Source organism: Nylanderia fulva, unplaced genomic scaffold (genome assembly GCF_048542155.1).
Source record: "Nylanderia fulva isolate GAGA-0341 unplaced genomic scaffold, ASM4854215v1 Scaffold1, whole genome shotgun sequence".
Lineage (NCBI taxonomy): Eukaryota > Metazoa > Arthropoda > Insecta > Hymenoptera > Formicidae > Nylanderia > Nylanderia fulva.
Window position 1 is genome coordinate 1,040,840 of NW_028189192.1, and position 20,324 is coordinate 1,061,163.

The window sequence follows — 20,324 nt, forward strand, 5'->3', positions numbered from 1 at the left end:
CCGTTAAGTGGAATAAAAAGTTGTAAAAATATATATCATACAAATAGATGTTGTGACGTTTAAAACCGACGGGACATTTGTAAAAATGCGCGTGTCCAAAAAAGCCCTAGATACCTAACAACCGACAGATGAACGCGATTGACAAGAGAACGTTTCACTTCGTTTTCGAAATTACTGAAATTTTTCATTACACTATTTAAATACAATGTTCGTATGTAATAAGAAAATTTCATGTTTTGTTATAAAAATTTAATAACACTTACCTAAATATTTGTTAATTTCTTAGAAAGAACACATATTTTCTTCTAATATATATGTATAAATGCACGACATGAAAACTTTCACTTAAAATTTAAAATATTATTAATTATAAATATAAATTGATTAAAATATACGAAGAAATTGAAAAATTTATCAATTTATATCATAAATATAAAGAAATATCAAGTTTTTCAAAAGAAAAACATAGAGAAAGATTAAATGTTTTGTAAAATTTACAGTATATAATTACGGTGACAATTTGTTTTTATTATCGAAGATAGAAGAAGATGCCGAGGCCTCGTACAATAGGAAACTAAAGAACTGAAGCAAAACGTCCAGTTCAAAGAACAAAATGCTTAAGTTTGACAGTGTCTTTGAATAAATGATTATAGGTATAAGTGAGCGATTAAAATAATTTCGCGATGGTTTGCCGACACATTTATATAAAGAGAATTATTAAAGGCAATCATCCTTGTGCAATGTACACACGAGCAATGAAAATGAAAGCGATATAATGAAAGGTCCTCATGCAAGTCCTCTCTAAATATACTGTTCCACTACGTTCAATTCTTATTGATACACGCAAAATGCAATTCTTCGATGGACGCCACTATAGAATCAATAAAGTTCTACTGTCGTGTATAGGCCAGTGGCCATATCAAACGAAAAGGAGTAGCAACGCTATTATTGCCATTATAGTTTCTTTAGCTGGTACGCAATTTGTCGCCAAGGTATACCGACATACACACGCTTGAATATCACATGTTTTTTTCAAGAAATAATAACTTACTCAGTGGCGGTTGTTCTATACAAAGTTTTTTTTAAAAAATAGTTTTATGTTTACAACTACACGTTTTTTAAGTATAGGTATGTGGTTTACTCTCTATTAAAGATGTCGATATGTTCATCGATTCTCTTTCACCATTAGTAGTCGACATAGGATGTGGAGTAAAATTAATCACTTGTATATTAAAAGCAAAACAGGTATGTGATATAATTATAATAACATATAGTTTTCGAAATTTAGTTAAATCTCTACGAGATAGCAATTGTCTGTGATACTTGTTTAAACAATTAGAAATACTTATAAAATCTCATATAAAAGATCTTAAATTTAGATCTTTAAAAATAAAATTCAATTGCAGATCAGAGCACTTTTTGATCAAATACAAAGTGATTGGCAGTGGCTAATGACATCGACCCATATTAAGATTCTTAATCATTATGCAGAAATTGGACGACTCTTTACGATCATATACGCAAGTAAGTAAAATAATTTTACCTGATGAATAAAAGAGGAAGAAAAAAGAAAATCACATATAAACGAGAATTATTATAAGCTAAGCAATATTTGTCTCGATAAATAGCCGTAACTTTAACTCGCACTTGTTTCGCATAATCACGGAAATTAATTAATCGCGCAAATTAATATTTATAAAGATCCTAGGAAATAACCGCGTTTAATACTTTGCAGTATTTATTCATCGCAACGCGATACGTTTTCAAAAATTATTTAACTTAGCTCATGCGAGCTAAGAATTGTCTATTACAATTGTAAAATTGTAGAATTGTGTAATCGTGTTATGACATCTCTTAATAATTGTCAATCCGAGAAATAAGACGACGAGAATACACGGAGAATCTCACATTATTATATCTACTCACTCGAGAATTGTCGTGCAAACAAAAAATAATAAATAACAAAAGTTAAATATGCATGAACAATGAAACTAAACATAAATATATCACACTACCATGTTATATGTGGCGAAAAGAAAATCAATTGCTCTACGTGTCATATATAATTCTTGTAAAAATAATTGCGCGCGGTACAAATATTTAAAAAAATAATAATTTATAAAAGATGTGTAAGGGATTAATATTTGTGTTTATCCTAAAATGCACGAGTTTTCATTATAATTTTTCATAGACGTGATTATCGGTAACTTCACTTTATATTAAAGTAAGATATCACAAAATCTAATAAATATTTTGTCGTAAAATAAATAATATGTCTTATATGTATAAATTATATACATATATCTCAAAGTTAAAAAATATATAAATATTTAATAATACAAAAATTTTATGTGTTAAAGGATCTGGAGATATATGTAAGTAGTCGATATATATAAACGGAATAACAATATGTAAAAATATCATAACGCATAATAACGATATATGAATATACATACAAAAATTATTAATCAAAGCCAAATAATCAATATGAATGAATAAACTATTATAAGTACAAAAAAATTAGAATAAAATTGATATATTAAACGAATCAATTATTTATAATTATAGAATTATTTATACAATTTATAATTATAACACACAATTATTAATTAATGATGTGTTCTTTATAAAAAATAAATTAGATTAAATTAGATTTAAATTTAATTTCTTCTATATATCATATAAACTGTTTTGTATTTCTTTTAAATTGAAATAAGTAATTATTAATTTTATTATTCATTCATTTTGAGGTAACGGAACTATCTACAATCTAGTCTATAATCTACACTCTAAATCTACATCTCAATCAAATATATATAAAACCGTTACCTCGTATAAAATAATGATTTATCACTCACCAGTCGATGCGTAGCAGCGGAGTTGACTACGAAGCTACGTTTATCTGTAACATACAAATAGAATAGAAATTATAGCAGCGTTTTAAATAATTAATATCTCTAAAAATTGGTAATGTACACATTAAATTTTATATTTGATGCGTACAATAATCAGTAAGTATATAATTGAATAACTTTATAAATGTTGTAAAGACTATCTTTTTATTATAAATTTTTATAATATTTATAAAAAGTACTTCTCTCATTTTTCTTTATTTAAATTATTTAAATATATAAAAATAGAACGTTATATTATATCAATTATATATAAATATATATGCGTAAAAAATACGTGATTTGTAACAAGCCAAATATTATACATATACATATGTATGTATATAATATTTTTGATAAATATATTATATAAAAATATTATAAATAATTGTTACATGACATAGGCCTTTAACGAGCATTATAACAATGTTCTTAAATTTGGACGACTTTATTTAATATTACATTCACAATAATTAGACTGGACGTTTCGATACTTATTACTTGTATCTCTTCAGCTAGTTACAAATAAATTATTGAATATTAATTTATAAGCGACTGAAGTTCGTCTAATTGTAATGATACTGTTAAATAAAGTTGTCAAAATATTATCATGTAACGATTATTTATAATACAAACTTCTAGAATACTATTTAAAAAAATATTATACGCACAAATATTACATAAATAATAAATACTCACCGCAGAATTGCTCCGCCGGTGCCTGATGCCTCCTAGCCCTGCTCCTCCTCTCAGATTGATCAGAATTGTCCGATAATTGTCAAAGTCTGTTGATTTAAATACGCGCGATACTTTGGACGACACTCCCGCACTTGAACGCGCGACACTTTATACGACACTCCCGTACTTGAACGCGCGACACTTTTATTCGATTGTATCTTATTAGATACTTGCGCTGTCGATCAATTCCCTCCATTGCTTAATGGCGATGTCAAGCACACTATATGTGTGCTTTATTAGTATAATTATCGCCATTTGTTAATAATAATAGTGTTCTATAATATAATATATCGAGAATACACCCCCTCTTTAATAAAAATTTATTAATAAATTATTATATAATGAAAAGAATTTTTTACGTTTATTATAAATCGGCAAAATATCAATTATCAATTTTAATTTATTCGCGACTTGTGCATTTATTTTCGAATTACGCTACAATAGAATCGATGAATCATAAAAATAAAAAAGAACAATATAAAATAACATATAATTCGTATTAAAAATTTTAAGAGTTTTATTATCCTACTTTCTGCAAATTTTATATTTAATATCATTATTACTTTCTTTTAGTCGAGATAAAATATCCTCGAAATATCTGATCTTTATCAGACGTTCTCCGTTATTTTAATATAATTTTATTTTAACTGACATAAAATCAAATTATCAACATGAATGGATTACAAAATATTATATGATATAAAAATCTGTACATTATAATAATCAGCAATTTTATATATTTAATCATTCACAACAAATTAATAATTGTCAGTGTGTGTTCTTTATCAAATGAATTAGATTAAATATGTTACTATAAAATGTTTCTTTTCCTTTTCTTAAACTTTAAATAATAGACATATTTTATCATATTCTGCTTAATCTTTAATTTTAGTAATCCATTCATTTTAAGGTAACGGAACTATCTACAAAATTTACACTACAGCCTACACAATCTACAATCTAGATCTATACATATTCACACAATTTAATATCTACAACCGTTACCTTATAATAAAATAATAATTTTTTACTTATCAGTCGATGCACCACAGCAAAGTTGCACTGAAGCTACGTTGATCTGTAACATAACAAATAAAATTTGAATTATAGCAGCGCCTAAAAAAATAATTAGTATGTATTTTAGAAAATTATTATTGTGTATGCATTAAATTTGATATAAATAATTTTATAAATTTTTATTTAATAGTAATTGAACTATAATAAGCCAATAATTAATACTCACTCTATGTTATTCCGCTGCTGCCCGATATCTCTCAAATCTGCTTTTCCTCTCAAATTGTCAAAATCACCAATTACGTTGACCTGTAATGTACAAATAAATTATAGCAACGTCAAAAATAATTAATATTTTAGAAAATTACTACGCATTGAATTTTATTTCCATGTAATATCAAGCACACAAAAAGTTTAAATAATTTTATAAATTTTTCTTTAACTATATATCTTTATACAACTAATAAATTTTAATTTACCACCTAACCTAACCAATAAACAAATAATAAATATACTCACTCCAGAATTGTTCCACCGACGCGATGCCTAATGCCGCCTCGAGCTTTCTCTTTCTCTCTTATTTCACCATTCGCACTCCTTCGTGGCACTCACTAAAGAAAACAATTAAATTACAATAAGAACGCACTCGCAAAAGATAACAGATAATTACGTATGATTGATGCGCGCACTTATTATACTCGAATACAATTAACGAGCGCGCGACATTTTCGACTTTAATGGCAAGCGACGCGGGAGCGCTCTCGATTTGGCGGGAAAATTACGCGGGACTCGCGGGAGGGCGCGCGAGGCTCGATGCCGACGATCGCGATATCTCGATATTTCGATATCTCGATATCTCGATATCTCGATGCCTCGAGACTAACTTCGCACGCGTACAAATAATGGAGGTATAATAATGAACAGTCGAAATAAATGATTAAAATATATGACTACTTGATGATATGATGATGAAATATAATATGATGATTTACTTACCAATTAAATATTTAGAATTAATGCGTCCCGTGTTCATAATACTTATTCATTACTTTTATGATGTTGGAGAAGTTTTACATTAATATGCATCATAATATATTGTCACATAAATAATATGTGACCGCTCGTAACAATAAAACCCCGTGCCTTGCTGAACGCCGAATTTACATACTAAGTTATCTAAAATTATTAAAGTACCATTCCAATTATGATTTACTCACCAATAATAATAATTAAATGCGTCGAGATTCAGAATCCATCTGTCCTGCGTCTGCGATGTTTCGCCAGAGATTCCGGAATGACGTCACGTTGATTATAGACAGGAAAAACGCGGGAGAAAAAGCAGGAAAAAAAGCGGGAAATTCAATTACGGTCGAAATTGATGATCAATTGAGAATCACTGCATTAAAACATGATTAAAACCAAAGACAAGAGACAAATGCAATAAATATTTTTGAATATTTTGTTTCTACATACTTTAATATATATAGAATATGAGATTAATACATCTTATTTTGTATAGTAAAAATAAAAGATTTTCTTTTTCTCTTTCTCTTTTAAAATAAAAATTTGCGATTATATTTTGATGAATTTTTGAAAAATGAGTAAAAATCTTTTATTTATATAGGTGCTTTTTATTCTGCATTGGTGTTATTTATGTTAGTACCATTACAACCACTGTTGCTGCATTCTTCATCAAATGATACAGCTCGACCATTACTACATCAAGTTGAATATTATATTGATATGGACAAATATTATTTCCCCATCTTGATTCACGGATATGCTGCAGCTATTATTTTTGTAAGCATAGCCATCGCAGCAGACACTATGTATGTGATCATGATACAACATGTTTGCGGATTATTTAAGATCATCGGGTATGAATCTTACAATATTTTTCCTAAAACATATTTAATTAATGTAGAATATTTATAATGCATAAATTAAACATAATGAGTATATATGGAATCATAATTTTGAAACAATTGCATTCATTGCTTCAGGCAAGAACTAGAAAATATAATAAAGGAAGACAGTTTAGAAATAAATCTTGTACCATCCATAAAAGATGATAAACCATATAAAAACATTATAAAAAGCATTAATGCGCATAAAAATGCTTTAAGGTTTGCGCTGTAATAGTATACACTATCAGAGTCAGTTTACTATTTTATATTGCCTCATATATGTGTATATATTTTTTATTAAAATTAATTACATCAATGTATTTAAACCATATATATATATATATATATATATATATATATATATATATATATATGTGTGTTTACCAGATACATAAACATATATATTTTTAAAACATCTTAAATTAAATATTATATTTTTACATAAAATTTGCATATGTATATTTATGTACGTACAAAGGTTCACCAATCTCATCGAAGCTACATTCAGTCAGATGTTTCTTACAGTAGCAGGTTTCAACATGCTTATTATGAGTATGACAGGAGTTACGGTATGTCAACTTTATTTATATTCGTAATAACCATAATTTTATTAATCATATTGCACTTATAAATAATAAATTACTAATATGCAAAAATATATTTATAATATAAAAATAAAAATGCCAAATTATTTCAATAAATCAAACAAAATTACCTAAAAAAGATGTATAATTGTAAAATCAAAAAATATTAATTATTTTACAATTAATATATTAATCTTGTTTAGGCAGTGACAAATATGGACAAGCCAGAAGAATTTTTAAGACAGATAACATTTGCATGCGCATTATTAGTGCATCTATTTTTTGAGAGTTTTCCAGCACAGAGTTTAATCAATCACAGTGCAAGTATTCATACTAATTTGTACGTACAAATTTTCAAATTATCAAGAAATGTTAAATTAATCTGATACATGTAACTGTAAAATAACTGAAACTGAAAGAGTATAATTATTTTCATGATAACTTTCATAATATTTATTTATTAATTATAAAATAATAATTGTACATTTTCTAAACTTGCTAAATTTGATGAATTTAAATTAATCTATTAATTTAGAAATTAAATACAAAGAAACTACATACACATCAAAATTTTAAAAATAACTTTTAAGTATGCTTTGTGCATGTATGTGTATAAAAAAAATCTCTAGATATGAAAAATATTTTTCCTCTTACAGAACAAATATAGCATGGTATCAAACTTCTTTTCGAACAAGAAAAATCTTGATTTTTATGATAATGAAAACACGAGAACCTTGCGTATTAACAGCAGGAAAGATGTTCGTGATATCGATGGATACTTTCTCTACAGTAAGATTTGCATATTATATATGTTTAATAAAAAATAATTATCAAAAAGAAAATAGCATCTATAATCAGCATCTAATTCATGAAACAACAAAAAATCAAATTATGTAATTAAAAACTTAATAATTTATGCAATGCAAACTTAATAATAATTAAGATATATCAATATTTGTGCATATCACAATTTTAATACTGGTTTTCTTTTTTTTAAGATCGTACGCACATCGGTATCGTATTTTACGATGTTGCGATCGATGCAATAATCAATTTACTTAGCTGAAATTAACTCATAAGCTCCCTTTGATGCCGCCATATCAAATATTTTCCATTATGAATATGCAGTCTGTGTATTTGCCAATAGATTATTTGTAGAGAATATAAAAATTTTAAAATAAAAATTAAGTTATTGATTAATATTTTTGTAATTTTTCTTTTAAATGCGACAGCCGATACGCCACGTATAAATATCAAATAAATATAATTATAATTCTGAAGAAAAATTATCGGCTGTCATCTGTATACAAAACGAGATATCTGCAACAAGTGAGAAATATTAATACATAAAATACATTAATATATAAAACATAAATAATTTATTTTACAATGTTTTACCTGAGAAAAAGTTAAAAATAAAATAATTGTAGTTTTAACATCCCATATAATTAGCTTTACAGTTCTATATTGCATCCTAAAAATTTTATTTTTGTAGGTGTGTAAGGCAATCCTACATTTGTTTTTATTTTATTCGGATTAAATTTTACATTATATTCGGGTATGCCATTTTTGATAATCTCTAGAAATCTATAAAAATAATTTATATTTATAACGTGTCTATAATATATAATTATTATATAAAATTATTGAACTTACTCTGTTGCATAATGTTCATTCTCAGTAATATATAAAATATCATCGGCGTATGTGCACATAAGTCCATTATTTGCATATACAGAAAACATTTCTTTGAACATGTTTTGGTAATATATATCAGATAAAATTGGCGATACTCGCATACCTTGTGGCACACCATGCTTTATTGAATATACTTTACCATCAAGTTTTACCTAAGATTTTAGTTAAATTAAAGTATTAATTAAATATTAATCACAACTTATACATATAAAATATTGTTCTACCTTCTGGTCAAATATTAATTTGTTTATTTTTCTAACCAGCTTTGTTAGTTTAACTAATTTACGTTTTTTGTTCATAATTGCTTTTTTACCTATTGCCCGCCTTAGATAAAAAGGTAAAAATTGCACTGTTTGTTTTAGCTTTCCATTTCTTGGTATACTATAAGTTCGCAAAACAAGATAAATTCGTAACTGTCTACAGCATGTAGTAATAATCTTATATAATTTTTCTGCAAAATTAAAAATAAAAACTTGTTTATTGCTAAATGTCTCAAGTGCGATAATCGTAAATTATACATACTTTGTATTATTGAACCAAATGCATCTTGTATATCACAGCACACATAATATAAAGGATTTTTGGTTGAAGCCTTTTTAAATGTATAAATTGCTTGCTTGCAGTTTGCTATAGTGGGAAGTCCATTTAAATTAAAGTATGTGACATATAACTGCTGCAAAAATCTCAAAACAACATCAATGTCATCAAACTTTTCTTTAACGCTGTACCTGAAATAATATGTAATACATGATACATAAAATTTAATAATATTCACATTTCTTTAATATAAATAAAAGAAATATATATACTTTGCCACTAATAAAGCTCTCAAACCAGACGAACTTGGGATAAATTTGTATGTCCCAATAGGTATATTAAATGTTGACTTTCTTGTTTCCACCTTTTTTGCTCTAGGTATCCACGGTACAAGACCACCTGTACTTATTTTCTCCTTTATAAATTCTTCTTGCATCTTGCACCAATCATCTTTTACAAAGTAAATCCATTGCTTTTTAACCGAATGCAATACCACATATTTATGTAAAATTTTTATTATATATTGTGCAAAGAACCAATGTAACAATTTTAATATAATTATCCATTTTACTGTATTATTATTAATTGAATGAAACCACTTAATTCTGGATATCTGTAAATATAAGATATTACAGAAAAAATTGGATATTTTTATTATTAAATCGCTAGAAAGATGGTAATAATTCTAGGCAAAAACAAAAATATTTAAACTCTAAAATAAACATACATCAAACTTGTTAAACAATGGTTGCATATTCAATGATGCATAAGTAGCCTTTTTTTCTGTGTCTTCTGGCACAGTTCTTTTAAAAGCTCTTGTTATTGTTTTCTTTTCTGGATTAGTTTTTAAAAGACGACCAATCGTTCTTTTTATAAATTTAAAATTTTTCCTTGTTCCAAATAATGACAAAGGAACATTTTTATGTAATAACAAACTGAAGAAAGATTGTAGTGAACGTTGATGAATTTGATTCTTATTTTTTTTTTTATACTTTTCATTATCTCTTGCTATAATAAATGTCAATTCTTCGAAATAATTATATCTATTATGTCGATTTTTAAATGATTCCAAAATTGGTGACAAACTAAGGATAACAGCATCGAAATTAACGTTATTATGATATTCATTATGTCCAATATTTGTATTAAGAATCCTATGACATATTTCTCGTCCCGTATTTTTACTCTCTAAAATATGGTATTTTGAGATTTTTGCCATAGTACGACCTGTCTTTCTCAGTCGACATCTCGATGCAAATAAATTTACTGTAGAATTATATTTTTTAACTGGAATCGAACTTGTTCCTGATTCCGGCTTTGAGCATTGTTTATTTGTAGATGTTTTTTTATACTTATAGCGTCTTTTCCTACAAAAAAAAACATATTTGATTTAAAAAGTAAATAATCGAAATAATATAATAAATTATAAATAATATAAATAATAATATAATAATAATAGATAACATTCATAACCTAATTAATGCAACTAATCTCTTCTAAAAAGATATTTTAATGTATTTCATAAATATAATAAAAACCTTTTAAAATTCATCTTTTTTTTATTAAAATCTTTATTTGATAACTATTAGCATTACATGTATATTATTTTACACTACTCATATAATAGACAGTATAAAACAAATTAAAAATAAATTAAACGTTCAAAATCGACAGGGAGACGGAAAAATTTTGAACTAATATTTGAGACTCGTCAGGATTACCAACTGATAATAATAGAATAGAGGGGTGTAATCGCCGTAGAGAAATTGAATTAAATATATTTTTCATATAATTTTTCTCAAAAAAAAAAAAAAAATTATTAACTCAATAATCAGCTTAAATAATATATATGTATATTGTATAATATGTACAAAATTTTATTACAAAATATTAAAAAAATATATATATACATATTGTTGAAAAATTGATTTAAAAAAAAGATGAAGACATTTAGTTTATATACCTATTAAAAAATTATACAAAGAAATGTTACATTATATGCACACTTAAAAATTTCATTTTTTTATCATTGTTTAATATTAAAATTATTGTATTTAATAATTTACAATATATATTTATATATTTTATTTGTGAAAGTATAATATATAAATATATTTTAATATAATTTTTTGACGCATATAAAGTTGAGTGTATATTAAGGCAATATTTGCAGTGGTACATACCAAAATAAATCTGAAATTTACAATATAATGCTAAATAAGTATTTTCTATTTATTTACTAAATAAATAAATAAAATCAAGAAATTTGACAAAATATAGCTAATGATAAATTGATTTTCGCGCAAATAAAATTATTCGATACAGGAAAATTTGATTGTAAATAAAATGCAGAAAAGTGACGATTAACAATTTTATTAATCGTAATGTCCATATGGCACCAGAACGAAATTTGACTTAAATTGGGCATTTTATGGGTTGAACGATTAATAAGGGTGTCGTTGAATTATTCGCGCTACACGATTTAATCTTAATATCACAAATGTTTACATCCGACGCTTTCGAATTGATTCCAAAGCGTTACATTCTTATTCGTGCTGTAGCTAGATTACATCTGGCACGCTCAGCATTAATCGAGCTTTCAGTCATCTCCACCATAGAGAAACTTTGTAACTGACATAGTCAGTGAAATATAAACGAAAGAATAGCGATATAATCAAGGAAATCACGATGGCTTGCAGGATGGAAATCTCTTAATACTAATGCAAGAAATTGGTTTACGCCATCTTCGTTTGTTTTGACTGTTTGTGTTGGATTTAGCATTTACATGACTATTACATGTAGTTTTTCGATCCTCGCTAATACGATCCAATTCTTGAAGTCTTCTTTCTTCTAAGGAAAAAGTGATTCTTGTTATACTTTCTATGATCTTATTGCATTACGTGAAAAGGAAGGATGTAATTTAATAAATATTACAGTAAGGAAAATTTCTTTTGATTACACATCACAATTCTGTATTGTTGCCATAATTTTTCAATGTTTATTTAATATATAACAAAAATAGCGTTAACAGACCTACCATTTAGTTGATGTTCTGTATAATATACGGGATTATCATCAACCCCATAATGATATTCCATTAGATATGGCAAAACAGTCATACTATGACACCCGTTACTTTTAAGAGGAGGTATAGGTACTTCTTTTTGCGTTTTAGGATGCTCACATATGGTCCAAGCGTGTCTTTTAACCTGTTGCAATGTAAATCTATTATCTGCATCTTTCTGCAACATTCCCTCTATGAGCGATTTTAAAGGCTCCTCTACTTCTTTCGGTATAGTATATTCACCCCTTCCAATGTTTTCATATAATTTATATATATTATCTCCTTCAAAAGGATATAAGCCTGTTGTTATATTATACCTATAAAATACATTTTATATACACATTATAATATATACTATTTTTCCTTCACATTATATATAAATTATTTACTAATGCTATATAAATGTTACTTACAATGTAACTCCACTACTCCATATATCTACTTTAAAACCTGAGAAACTTTCGCAGCCATTTGCAATTTCTGGTGGCTGAAATGCCGGGGATCCCTGACCTATTGTACATGTATCGTCTTTGGAAAACATGTCTAATGCCTAGCACAATGGAGATGCGTAATCACAAATAGGAATACAAATTGTTGTGAAATATATGTTTAACATTTTTTAAATAGATATAGAATCTGTCCAAACTTTCCTTATTAGAAATTTCTTTTTTTTTAATTTATTTTTATAATTTATAACTGCATATAAATTTGTAGCCTAATTATGAAGTTATAGATGGAATTTGTACCTCTGCAACGCCAAAGTCACTAATCTTTAAGGTGCCATCTAAGGTTAATAATAAGTTTCCAGGTTTTATATCTTTGTGAACTATTCCTTTACTGTAAAGATATTCTAAACCATCCAACAATTGACAGAAGTAGTCGTGTGCCTGCCAAAGAGGAAGCTTCTTGGTTGGTGTACTTTCCAACATATCCTGCAAAGGATCTAATAAATAGAAATCTAATTGTTGTTAATTCATGCAAGCCATTGTTCAACCACAGAAATTAAAAGCAAAAAAATTAATGTGGTTTTTATTATAGCTTTTTCTATCAGAAAATTTCACGTGTGCATGCACATACATGCACACACACACACATATTTATTATGGTGTAAGATACTAATATATTACAATTATTACATCATTATAATGTAATCATCTTTTGCAATATTTATATAATATTGCAATATGCTAATTATAAACTTTCTTTATATTAAGCAATATTAATATAAATATATTGAATTTTTCTGTAATATATAATCACGTTGAAAATAAATAAATTGTCTCAATATTAAAAATACCATATTGAAACTTGATACTAATATGAATAATATCTCAAAATAATACAAAATCAAAATAAATCAATAACATAATTATTCTAAATTGATAATTATAGTCAAACAATTATAATAGTTAACACAGAAATGCAAAATTATTATCATTTCTATTTCTTGATATTATTTTGTTTGGTAATTTACATATGACATTTGTGCGTATCTAATATTTTGAACACTGAAAAAAAGCTGCTTATTAAAATTTATTTTATAAAAATTTTATTTTATTTATTTTATTAAAATTTACCTGTAATCCACATACGCAAAATTCCATAACTAGATACATTTTCTCTTTCTCGTCGCTATATAAAACATCCACGAGATTTATTACATTCTTGTGTCTTAATATTCTTAACAATTTTATTTCCCTGTGAATAAGTATAACGAAATATTAGTAAATAACAAGCAAGAAATGAACAATTTTTGCAATAGCTCATCACATTTTCGTATCCAGCGATAAAAGTCGATATAAAATATAATGGACATTAATGTCAAACTCGCAGAAGTATACATTCGTCGAACGTACCGTTGAACATTCTGTTCACCATTCGGTATCCTACGAAGTTTTCTTTTCTTTAGTATTTTGACCGCCCTTCGACAGAGCGTTTGCGAATCCAACACCTCTTTAACTTTTCCATAACTACCTTCGCCGAGAACGTCGCCCATGACATATTTACCAATAAATTTACACTTTTTCTTCTTCTCTTCGTATATAATTTGAGCTGAATCAACTCTGTGAAAAAACATGTTAATCTCGTCCAAGTCATAGTTCGGATCGTCATTGATCCACATGCCCGGTTCGATATCACGCAATATGTCATTTTCAATTTCTTCTTCGTCCGGATCACATATCGTTATTCTATTGTCCATTTTTTACTCCGTTTAGAGTTTATAAACTATAAAGAGATCATGCGAGTATAATGATTTAACCTAAAATTACAACCGGCACGACCATTGTTGTGAACACTGGTGAGATACGTGAAGAAGCGCGATTATCATAGACAATCAAATTTATAGATGATCGGCGAACTTGCAATATCGGCCTATGTCACTAGACTAGGGTATTTTCATGCTAGGGTATTTTCCACAGATAATTATATTATAACTAAATCGCTAAAAACTCTTCCAGTGTTACCAGATGTAAAACTGAAATTTCCCCACTCAAGCTTAAAAAAGTCTTTATTTTAAAAATTCTCTACTTATTCCGAAAATTTTCTACCCATTTCAAAATATTTGAAAATAAAGAAAAACAATATTAAAGTATCCATTTTTAACAAATATATTGTATGTATCTATTTAAAAAAATGAATAAGTCACAAATTTCTCTTAAACAATAGTTAGAAGTTGTAAAAATAAACAAATTTTTATTTTAGAAATTGAGCAAGAATATTTTTTCGTAATAATAATAATAAAACTATAAACTATTATCGATAATAAAATATTAATAATAGAATTACATAAATAAATAATTATGAAGCAAATTATAGTTAATTACCTATTAAATAAGAAAAATAAAAATTACTGTCTATATTTTAATTTGCATTAAACATAAAAGTAAAAATTATTTTCTCTAAACTTTATTACATTTTTTAAGAAATACAAAGCACCACTTAAAATTATATAAACTGAAAATCACATTTTTAATCATTTTTAAAGCCTAATATCACAATAAGAAATAATATTTAAAAATTATACGTCCGACAAACATGGAGCAATTTCTCTACGTCTGGTAACACTGTGCCTCACGCGAATGACGTAGCAGCTGTGGAATGCGGTGCGCAGTGCGCAGATGTGGTTGGAGGGAGGAGAAGTAGGGATGGAGCGGTGGTGGGGATAGAGCGAGTGGGAGGAAGGAGTGGAGGGGGTAAAGCGACGCGTGGAGTGGGGAGAATGGAATGCGGCGCGAAGGTGAGAAGAAGGTGATAGTTAGCGCGCTAATGACGCACTATTATTTCATTATTTTGATTGTGTGTTTTAATTAAATCTTATATTGTAATTGTTTTAATTTAATTTGTGCGTACAATGGCCAGTAAAAAAAAATGTTTTAGATCGCAAAATATCGCTAGTTAAAGTTACTGAAAAGCAAGCTCTTCTATTGGATGTCGAAATATTTACTGAAAATAAATTTTTCTCCAAAACTGTCATCAAATGCTGCGCGCGTGTCTCTAGTAATTTCCTAGCTCACGCGCGATCTAACCTTTAATTTTGTGATTGCACGTGTTACGAAGATTGGAACAAACTTTATAGTATTTATCAGTTTATTTGCAGGATGAAGAGAATTATATAATAATTTGTAGAGAAACTCAAACAGTGGCCATAGAGATTAACTTCGTTAATCGATCAAGTGCACTCTCGTACAAGAAATCTTTAAAAAAAATTGCACGTGTTAGAGTATTATGCAAAAGAATCATCAAATGAGTGTATTTTTATTAGAATTTAAGTGCCAAATGAGCACTTAAACATTTACAGAAGATTTATTAATTATAATAATAATTAATATGAATACAAAACAAGAAACGCACCGACCAGGTGCGTTGAAACAATCTAATAAGCAACACAAGACTGGAAGACATCGTAGTAAAAGTGCTATCAATAAAGATCTTAAAGGTAAATTAACTAATTTTATGGCAGAACTATAAAAATAATAACTAATTTATTTTTAGGTAATAAGTCAAGATTTTTTTGATGCAATAAATAATTATATATATTTTATATATATCATAGAACCTATTTTTATTTAATATTTTTAAAATATTTAATTTTTCTTAGGTAAACAAAATATCAAAACATCATTGAAACATCTTAAGAAAAATCTTCAGAGAGATGCGCGTAGAAACCAATTGTTGCAAATCAGAAAGAAGAAGCGAGAGGAAATACTAGCGCAAAAGAGAGATCTTGGTGGTTTTTCTTCTGCGCCTGTTCTTATCTGTATTATACCCTTGCATAATGATATAGACATTCAAAGTGTTATGTCTGTTATAACTGGTATGGATGAAACTGCTAATATTTCTACCAGTCCAAGTGGGATCACACATATAGGGTATGCTGCAAAATTACATATTACTTTTAGAAAACAAAAACTTGACATTTATATTAATCTTTTAAATACATATTTGTGCAGGATACCAAAGTTAAAACAACGATTTTCCATCATTGTGCCACCGATAGATAATGTTTTAGCAACATTAGATGCAGCCAAAGTTGCTAATACAATACTCTTTATAACTTCTGTCACGTTTCGGTTAAATGGTGATAATAGTGAAAGAGAAATTATAGATGATGAAGGCCGGAAGATAATTGTGTCTTGTCTTGCTCAAGGTTTACCTACTACTATAGTTGCAGTTCACAATATTCAGAAACTTCATATTAAAGTAAGTAATAAGATATTGATATCTTCAAGAAAACAATACAAACAAGAGATAATTGTTTTCTTACTTATTGTAATTTATACTAAATTTTATACTATATGTGAAAATCTAATTTAATATGTATCAAAATAGAAACGTCAGGAATATAAACAATCTGTGCAACATGCTATTTCTAAATGGCTTCCTGATGAGAAAGTACTTGAATTAGACACAGCAGACGATTGCTTGAATATGTTACGTCGTGCAGGATCACAAAAACAAAGAAGTGTATTTTACAAAAATATGAGGCCGCACCTTTTAGCCGAAGAATTTTCATTTAAATGTAATGAGGTATGTTGTACTTTAAATATTATATTTTAAATATCTTATTTATATTATATATACAGGTATAAGCAATTTAACAACTATGCAAATTTTTATCTAATCAGGATTCACTCAATTTGGGAACTCTTTCGGTCACTGGATATGTGCGAGGCTCATGTCCACTGTCTGTTAATAATTTGGTTCATATACCAGGCTTTGGTGACTTTCAAATGTCGTGCATCAAAGAATTAAGTGATCCATATGAAATTATATATGCTAATCGCAAGAAACGTTCTCCTGATGATGAGATGAAGACAGAAGGAGAAACGAGAACAGTAGTTTTGTATACTGCAGACCCTGAAAAACAGGTTTATATATTTTTTATTCTATTACTAATATATCTCACTAACTAATTGCAAAGAACAAATAATGATAGAATATACCAGAATTACTGGTAATTTATTTTTATATATAATAATTTAAAATGACAATTGTGACAATAATACCAGTATATAATTGCATTTAGAATTTATCACAATTTGTAGGAATCTCTCGAAAGTGAAATTATTCCTGACCCAATGGACGCTGAACAAACGTGGCCTACAGAAGAGGAATTGGCTGAAGCAGCAGCCAATAGAAAAAGAAAAATTGTAAAAGTTGTACCAAAAGGTACTTCTGAATATCAAGCTGCGTGGATACCAGATGAAGATGGAGGTATTGCATTCTTTTTCTTATTTTTTAATTTTTTCAGTAAAAAAAATTTTGTTCTCATTTAACTTGTTCTTCATTTTACTTTAAAAAATCTTTTTTCTCTTTTTTTTAGAAATTCTCAGTGCATGTTCAGAAGAATCAGAGGATGATATGTCTGTGGAAGAAGCAAGATCTGAAGCAGACAGTAATAAAGATTTAGAAGATGATGAAGAATATGAAACTATTACGATATCAGAAGCTGCAATGGATGATGAACATTATGATCGAGATATCGATGTACTTGAAGAGAAACAAGCAATGGATACGTTCAAAGGTAATATAATTTATATACATATGTATGTGTAATATATTGTCTACTTTGATAATAATTTCGTAATAATACACAGAGGCAAATTTGGACGCACAATTTCCGGATGAAGTGGATACGCCCCAAGAGACATTAGCTAAAACGAGATTCCAAAAATACCGAGGTCTCGAATCATTTCGTACCAGTCCATGGGATTCGAAGGAAAATCTTCCCATCGATTATTCTCGAATAATTGAATTTGCAGATTACGATCGTAGACGAAAGCGTATTTATAAAGAATGCAAAGATATCGAAGAGTCTGTATGGGTAAGTCTATATGTGACAATTTTTTTTCGTTGTATTCATACATATCTCTTTTTATTTTTATATAATATACATATTTACGATTTCAGCCAGGAAGATATGTAACACTTGATATTATTCACGTTAATACAGAAACTTTTAAGGCATTTGCTACGATGGTGAATCAACCATTAATAGTGATTGGTTTACTTCCATATGAACATAAAATGTCTGTAATGAATGTCGTATTGAAACATTCGAATAATTACACGCTACCGATCAAATCGAAGGAGAGATTAGTATTTCAGTGCGGATTTAGACGATTTACAGCGAATCCAATATTCAGTCAACATACAAATGGCAATAAACATAAGGTGAATCAACACAATCCTTCTATTTACAAGTTTTATACAATGAACAAGAAACATGTAATATGCAAGAATTCATAATTTAATAATAATAATATTTTGTTTTAGTATGAAAGATACTTTCATCCTGAAAATACCGTCGTAGCAAGTATGTATGCACCAGTTACTTTCTCACCGTGTCCAGTACTTTGCTACATTGAAAATAAAAGTGGAGAGCTTGTACGTATTAATTTATTTTATTTTAATTAATTTAATGTTATTAGTATCAATATATATATAAAGATTAAAATTTTATGAAGTTATTAATATCATAATATTCATAATAAATATTATCTGTTATCATTGCTGTCATATCTGTTATAATATATTGTAGAAGAAATTAATAATTTATATTCTTATATTAAAAATTCACAGAATAACATTGATTTCAGGAATTAATTGCAACTGGAAATGTGTTATCTTGTAATCCCAATAGAATTGTCTTGGAACGAGTCGTTCTAAGTGGTCATCCGTATAAAGTAAACAAGAGATCAGTAGTTGTGCGCTTCATGTTTTTTAATCGTGAGGATATTGAATGGTTCAAACCTGTTCAATTAAGAACAAAATACGGACGTAGAGGACATATAAAGGAATCTCTTGGTAACTAATCAATTTTTTCCATGCAATTATACTTTTCTGTTTTATTATATTTGCTATATTTACATATCCATCTATAAACAGATATCTACATATTTCATCTATGTTTCAGTATGTAATGTATTTATAATTTTATATTTATATTTATAATTTTACCATAGGTACACATGGGCATATGAAGTGTATCTTCAATGGTCAATTAAAATCTCAAGATACAATTCTAATGAATCTATACAAACGAGTATTTCCAAAGTGGACCTTTGAACCTTTATTATTGACACAACCATCGTACAAATCTGAAACCATGCAGATCGAATAATCTGTATTTGTGGAATTAAAACATGTTTAATTATATATATGTATATAATATATACAAATATATATTATATAATAAGAAATATATATTTGTTTATTTTAAGATGTAGGTATATCCGCGTGCGAATAAACTGCTGCATGTAAAAACAAAGAAAAGAATCAAAAACTGCTTGATTGAGACAAAAAAATAAGCAATAATATAAGCTTTTTATAAGCTTATTTTATTGGCTATACAGATTGAAAAATCTTTCTTCACAATTAAAGTATTGAT

The 20,324-nt window shown here is 27.4% G+C and overlaps 4 protein-coding genes and 1 long non-coding RNA gene across 6 annotated transcripts; 2 read left to right on the forward strand and 3 right to left on the reverse strand.

The window, feature by feature from the left end:
* Nucleotides 1-799: 799 nt before the first annotated feature.
* Nucleotides 800-8,183, forward strand: LOC114939505 (odorant receptor 67a-like). The gene is made up of 9 exons (XM_085489265.1): nt 800-992; nt 1,129-1,245; nt 1,407-1,524; nt 6,268-6,520; nt 6,647-6,769; nt 7,029-7,119; nt 7,338-7,474; nt 7,791-7,923; nt 8,133-8,183. The coding sequence occupies exons 1-9, from the start codon at nt 849-851 to the stop codon at nt 8,181-8,183; spliced, it is 1,167 nt and encodes a 388-aa protein (XP_085345391.1). The 5' UTR covers nt 800-848.
* LOC146725283 (uncharacterized) lies at nt 4,879-5,925 on the reverse strand. Its single transcript, XR_014925191.1, has 3 exons — nt 5,861-5,925; nt 5,163-5,254; nt 4,879-4,952 (listed from the first exon to the last, which is right to left on the reverse strand). It is a non-coding gene; the product is annotated as an uncharacterized LOC146725283 (long non-coding RNA).
* On the reverse strand, nt 7,383-11,103 carry LOC114939591 (telomerase reverse transcriptase-like). Its single transcript, XM_029313944.2, has 8 exons — nt 10,908-11,103; nt 10,097-10,736; nt 9,642-9,982; nt 9,355-9,560; nt 9,057-9,283; nt 8,791-8,984; nt 8,533-8,721; nt 7,383-8,454 (listed from the first exon to the last, which is right to left on the reverse strand). The coding sequence occupies exons 1-7, from the start codon at nt 10,919-10,921 to the stop codon at nt 8,589-8,591; spliced, it is 1,755 nt and encodes a 584-aa protein (XP_029169777.2). The 5' UTR covers nt 10,922-11,103; the 3' UTR covers nt 7,383-8,454; nt 8,533-8,588.
* A 623-nt stretch (nt 11,104-11,726) lies between these two features.
* Nucleotides 11,727-14,770, reverse strand: Lkb1 (Lkb1/serine/threonine kinase 11). Of its 2 annotated transcripts, none has more exons than XM_029313883.2 (6): nt 14,290-14,770; nt 14,011-14,131; nt 13,180-13,365; nt 12,847-12,983; nt 12,407-12,750; nt 11,727-12,216 (listed from the first exon to the last, which is right to left on the reverse strand). In XM_029313883.2, the coding sequence occupies exons 1-6, from the start codon at nt 14,631-14,633 to the stop codon at nt 12,053-12,055; spliced, it is 1,296 nt and encodes a 431-aa protein (XP_029169716.1). In that variant the 5' UTR covers nt 14,634-14,770; the 3' UTR covers nt 11,727-12,052. The 2 variants fall into 2 exon arrangements, with proteins under 2 accessions (XP_029169716.1, XP_029169715.1); XM_029313882.2 differs by having other exon boundaries at nt 11,727-12,219; nt 14,290-14,769.
* A 909-nt stretch (nt 14,771-15,679) lies between these two features.
* Tsr1 (Tsr1 ribosome assembly factor) lies at nt 15,680-20,136 on the forward strand. The gene is made up of 12 exons (XM_029313864.2): nt 15,680-16,370; nt 16,533-16,803; nt 16,885-17,134; nt 17,264-17,461; nt 17,560-17,802; nt 17,980-18,148; nt 18,258-18,458; nt 18,532-18,758; nt 18,845-19,108; nt 19,211-19,321; nt 19,534-19,741; nt 19,900-20,136. Exons 1-12 carry the CDS (start codon nt 16,262-16,264, stop codon nt 20,055-20,057), a joined length of 2,409 nt encoding a protein of 802 aa, XP_029169697.2. The 5' UTR covers nt 15,680-16,261; the 3' UTR covers nt 20,058-20,136.
* Nucleotides 20,137-20,324: the final 188 nt, after the last annotated feature.